Source organism: Cryptotermes secundus, unplaced genomic scaffold (assembly GCF_002891405.2).
Source record: "Cryptotermes secundus unplaced genomic scaffold, Csec_1.0 scaffold779, whole genome shotgun sequence".
Classification (NCBI taxonomy): Eukaryota; Metazoa; Arthropoda; class Insecta; order Blattodea; family Kalotermitidae; genus Cryptotermes; species Cryptotermes secundus.
In genome coordinates this window covers 995,720-1,001,246 of record NW_019737096.1, presented here as the reverse complement: position 1 = coordinate 1,001,246, position 5,527 = coordinate 995,720, and the positions used below count along the sequence as shown (strand labels likewise).

The 5,527-nt window shown below is 45.1% G+C and overlaps 1 protein-coding gene across 1 annotated transcript in view; it reads left to right on the top strand.

Annotated features, from left to right (window-relative positions):
* The window catches only part of LOC111870177 (ras-related and estrogen-regulated growth inhibitor), a 369,033-nt gene that overhangs the window by 341,991 nt on the left and 21,515 nt on the right, over positions 1 to 5,527 (top strand). The window contains exon 5 of the mRNA XM_033753704.1: positions 2,443 to 2,624. Within this exon, the coding sequence (XP_033609595.1) occupies positions 2,443 to 2,624 (182 nt within the window). The remainder of the gene's footprint in view (positions 1 to 2,442; positions 2,625 to 5,527) is intronic.

Below are 5,527 nucleotides of genomic sequence, written 5' to 3'. Positions count from 1 at the left end.
TATTTAGATAAGAGGGGTCGCCTTATTTTCGGGAACTTAAGAATAAATGCGAAGAAGATGAGTACGACGAGTAACCCTCAGAACTAAATGACATATTCCGTTTCGTCAAGAAAAAAGTCTGATTTTATCGCTGGAAAGATATGGTGTCTTTATATTCAAGCTTATACGGTATGTACCGAGACGGGTGGTTATAACATACCTGTGGGATCGAATCCCACTTGAGGCATGTATGTCTGCGTTCGTTTATTCTGTGTTTATGTTCGGTGTGTAGGTAACGGCCTTGCGTCGGGCTCATCCCCCGTCCAAGGAGTCCTAACGAATGTGTAAAAGATAAATAAACTGAAAAAGTGGCCAAGCTCCAAAAGGGCTGTAGAGCCACAGATGAATGAATTGAACGTCTCTCGTACGACCCCTAAACCCGATGACCAAATCGTAACCGCTTTTAGATGATGTTTCGAGGAACTCTATAAAGGTTTCCGCTGTTGCAGTGGTCTTGAGGTACGCAAAATCTCTGCCATACGGGCATTGGTCTCTGTGGTAGTCTGTCCTATGTTGAAGAGCTCCATCTTTTGGATATAACACCGCGTAGTTTTGTGTCATTCGACATTTCAGAGAAACGTCGCCTCCATCTTCAGTATCGAACTTTAAGTCAAGCAAGAAACTAGCGTGAAGCAGGCAGCAAGCAGAACCGCGATAAAGGTGATATGTTCCTCCAAAACGTCGGTCGAATTCCGGACTACTTGCTCTTATATCGTAGAAGATAAAACTATTCAAATCCAACGTGTCCGACACTTCGTTGATTGCCGTCTCTTAAGGTTCGGCCACACAGAGCGCTACGCTATTTTCGCTACGTACGATACGTACGCTGTGTACACTCTGCGACGCAGCTAACATAGGGAACATAGCGTACGTAGCGTACGGAAGTCTGTGTGGCCAGTCACATTGGCAATAAAGGGAGATATTTTTCTGTTCGTATAGCGAACATAGCGTACGTAGCGCTCTGTGGCCGAACCTTTACGGCAAGACCGCGGAGTTGAAATTCGGAAACTCTAATAAGTGGACCTGGACATGGCAGAATTCGTGAATATGCTGAATGTAAACTGATATTGATCTGATGATGTGACAGCGGTGGTTATGATACAACACCGTGTAGTCCGTTGAAATTCAACCACAAGCAGAGCTTGCCTGCCACCTGCTTTCACTTTGCGTTCTTGCTCGTCTAATTCTCGACGTTGAGGGGGGCGATGTGTTCCTCTGAAACGTCGGTTGACTTTCGACGGACTACAGTGCGTTATACCCCAAAGATAGTATTCTTAAAAGCATTGAAATATAAAGTCACAGCTCTTGTAAACAGCGGATGAATCTGTTAAGACAGCCGAACTTACCGTAGGAGTGTCAGAAGTTAACGTACGAGTATATGGCTGCTGTAATGAGCGGCCTTCCGTTCACAGAAAATGTATATGTAAATATTTTTATCCAGCCTCTAAGATGATTCAACATGAACGTAACATAAAACGCTACTTGCTTATGTAAATGATACAGTCTAAATATTAGGGCTGTCGTGTTTTATGGAATTTATTTTAATGAAGTGACTAAAATTATGGAACTATCTTCTACACTTCGAATATGGCAGGAAATTTATGAACGGTTAACCGACGCCTCAACAATCCATAAATCGATGAAATAGGCACATAACGATCAGAGAAGCAAGGACGGTTGTAACACTGAAGCGGAACGTTGCTCTCTAGTGTCCAAGTTGTTCGTTGCAGACGGGCGCAGTGGCACTATTGGCACAATTCATGGAGATTCCTATGACCATTTTGCTTATTTCTTTGTCTGTATATCCATACATACTCTTCGTGTTATATTTATTTATACAGGCTCTTCTTGCTTATGATAATTCGGACGGGATCCTATGATTTCTTTAATGGAATTTCTGTAGATAAGCTCGCATGTACCAGTCCACATGTCCTGTGTTTCTGATTACGTCACCAATGTCATGGGTAACAGTTTCCCCCAATTAAATGGGACAACTTTACCTTTTCCTTTTTTCTTTTTCTTTCTTTTCTGTGGCGCTACAGCCCCAATTTGGGCCTAAGCCTACCTCCATGAAACTCTCCGTTTCACTTCGGTTTACTAGATCTTACACATGCGGTAGGACTCCTTGGGCGAGTGATCAGCTCGCCGCAAGGCCTCTACCTGTAGACAAACACAGAAAAACGCACACAAATATCCATGCCCTAGTGGGATTCGAACCCACGATCCCGGCATCCGAGCGAGCGAAGACAGTGCATGCCTTAGACCGCTCGGCTACCGTGACCGACCTTTTCCTTACGTAATTCTAAGTGTTCGGGAAAGTTGATGCACTTTTAACAGTATTATTAGACATGGCCTGACGATATCTTCGTAAGTGACTCTAATGATGGTGACTTCCTGTTACAGACCACAGGATGTCTGTACGACCACATCAGGTGGGGCGAGGCGTTCGTGATTGTATACAGCGTCTGCGACCGGAATAGCTTCAACGACGCCCACGATTTACTGGACAAACTGGGAAAGCTGAAGCTGCCGTCCTATTTCACGACCCTGCTGCTGGGCAACAAGAGGGACTTGGACCACTCCAGGTAAGTACAGGGATGCTGAGCTAGTCTACCAGGCTTTATATCGAAAGCAGTAGGTAGTAGGCCTGTGATTAAAACTTACATATGAACTGTTCGTTCACTCTAGTCCCTCTGTCGTACTTATTGGGCATTCAGTGGAAGGACTGGTGAAAATCACGAAATTTCTCAGCGAGACTCGAATAGCTACAAGGTAAAGCGAAGCCTTGTGTGTTAGACTCTATGTACCGTTGACGATTATATCTCTTTCACAGAACGTGGCGATTTTCAGGTAAAATGAGAGGCCCAATTATCCGAAATTATGTTGTAAGATGTCTTTTTAATAGCTTAAAAGAACCTCGTTGAAATTCTTGAGTCGTTTTTCAGTGATATACAGACATATCCTCCGCTTGAGACCTAATGTATGTTGTTTGCTTCGCTTGAACAATTGCAATTGTGAGCCCCATGACCGCCGCTAAGTACATTTCAGACGCTGGACCATGAACAGCGATACATCATTCAGCGTTCCTTTTCTTTGAAAACTATTCCCGTGTCTCAGCATTGCGCTAGCGAAGCATATAAGGGCCATAATGGTAAAGTTCCACCCATTCTTAGTCGCGGTAGTACATGGAGACGATGGATCCTCTTGATGATAAGCTAAATGAAAATTATTCGAACCTAGAGTAGAAGAAATTCACTATCACGCCTCCCCTTGTGCTACTCTTGCTCTTGTGATGACTGTGGTGACGTCAGCTAGTGGCAGCACCAGCTGCCGCCGCTGGACTCCAACAATGGGCAGAGGCAATACAAACACAGCATCTCATCATCTGTGGCGTGGTACTGTTAGCGATATCCCGTATCCAAACACAGCGCCTGTTTATTTTTGTTCTTACTTCATGTTTGGTTTCTCTTCTTCTTAGTAATCTTCTTCAGTGAGCTCAGGTGTTACGCCTGTCGGTCATGCAGCACCCTGCTTTTATAACTACCCCCAAGGAGTGGTCAGAGGGTCACAAACAAGTTAGTAAGTGTTGTAGGTAGTACCTATAAATAGGTACTATAACTGGATCAAACTCGTTGCAGTCCCTCATAAGTACTGTAAGATAGAGGCTGCTCGGTTTGTTCCATATCTTAACATTATCGTAGTTGGGAGATCTGAACGCTAGAACAAGACACAAAATTCACTTTGCCTATCCAAATCGAGGTACAGATTCTACCCCTCCGACTTAATCTTTCACGCGGCCGCGCCAAAGCTCAGGCGCTTAGTCGCTGGCTTCCCCCCGGGTCTGGTCATATGGGATTTGTGGTGGACAAAGTGGCGTTGAGGCAGGTTTTCTCCGAGTACTTCTGTTTCCCCTGCCAATCTTCATTCCACCAGTTGCTCCACAGTCACCATCATCTATCATCTGGGGCTGGTACAGTAGGCTAGAAGTGGCCGCAGTACCAGGTGGACTCAGTGTCACCCCACTAAGAGAAAAAATCTTTCATGAGCATGAGGAGACTGTTCTTTTTGAGAGGACGAGAAAGAAAATTGAGATACAAGAATATATAAGAAATGAAATAGTAAGTTACAAGTTTGAATACATATGAAGTTATTATCCTGTAATGATATGGCAGGCTGGACGTGCAGCATGAGCGGGAGCAACGATGATGAAACCAGCTAGGAGACCGAGACATTAATACAAGTTGAAATTATCCCCGGGCTTTAACTAATTAAGCACCACACCATGAAGGCATATGGGATAGTGGAGATATAGCTCCACCATTGTGGAACTCTGGACTAGATGGAGGTGAGTGGTTACCTTCCAGCCTCTGCTGCATTACCACCGCAGAAACAACCAAAATGCCCATTGTAAAGAAGGCTAGGTGGGCCCTAGGTCGGGCCTGGGCGTTATGGGGGAAAGAAAAATCTCTTGCTCCTACCGCTAATGGAACCCAAACTCCTTGGTTTTCCAACCCGTTGCCTAGTCGCAGTACCAACTGAGCTATCCCGGGTCACTCGAGACGTATTTTTTTTATTGCTAGTGGGGTAGGACTAGGTCCCTTGTACTGAGGCCACTTATGGCCTATTGTGCCAGCCCCAGATGATAGGTGAGGGTGATTGTGGAGCAATTGGTGGAATGAAGATTAGCAAGGGAAACCGAAGTACTCGGAGAAAACATGCCCCAGCGCCACTTTGTCCACCATAAATCCCACTTGACCAGACCCGGAATCGAACCTGGGCCGCCGCGGTGGGAAGCCAGCGACTAACCTATTGATCTATGGCGCGGCCACGCTCGAGACGGAAGTAGGAGGATAATATTCAGTGGAAGTACGATTTGGTCGGTTTGCTGAATAGTTTAATAGTAGTAGTCTCCAAATTGTCAGATGATCACTTGCAGGGATTGTCAGCAGATAAAATGACTAAATTATTATCCAAGAGAAGAGATATTGATCAGATACATGGACATGGGGTCCAGTGCCAGTGCCTTATATCACTCTTCTTCCCACAGTCCGTCACAGTGAAGAGAATGGAACACAAGAAGCACTTACTCCTCCTAAATAAGCCTCTTTTTTAAGAACGAAGAAAAAAGCAAAGACTCCACTTCATATTTAATTTAAGAAGAAGTCACCGAGGTACATGACACTTGCATTTCCTACAGCCGGCTCTTGTTTTGTGGCTTGTGGTGTTCATGTCTGTATTCTAATGCCATCTTGCGGAGAGAGGGGAACCAAACCATTGGCAACCTGTTGCGGGCTCAGTTAATTAAGCAGAATTAAAGTTGTCTCTGGGCTTAATTAAGCACCACGCCATGAAGACGGATGCGGGAGTGGGGGTGTAGCTCCACCATTCTTGATCTCGGCATTGGANTTCACTTCGGTTTACTAGGTCTTAGACATTCGGTAGGACTCCTTGTGCGAGTGATCAGCTCGTCTCAAGGCCTCTACCTGTA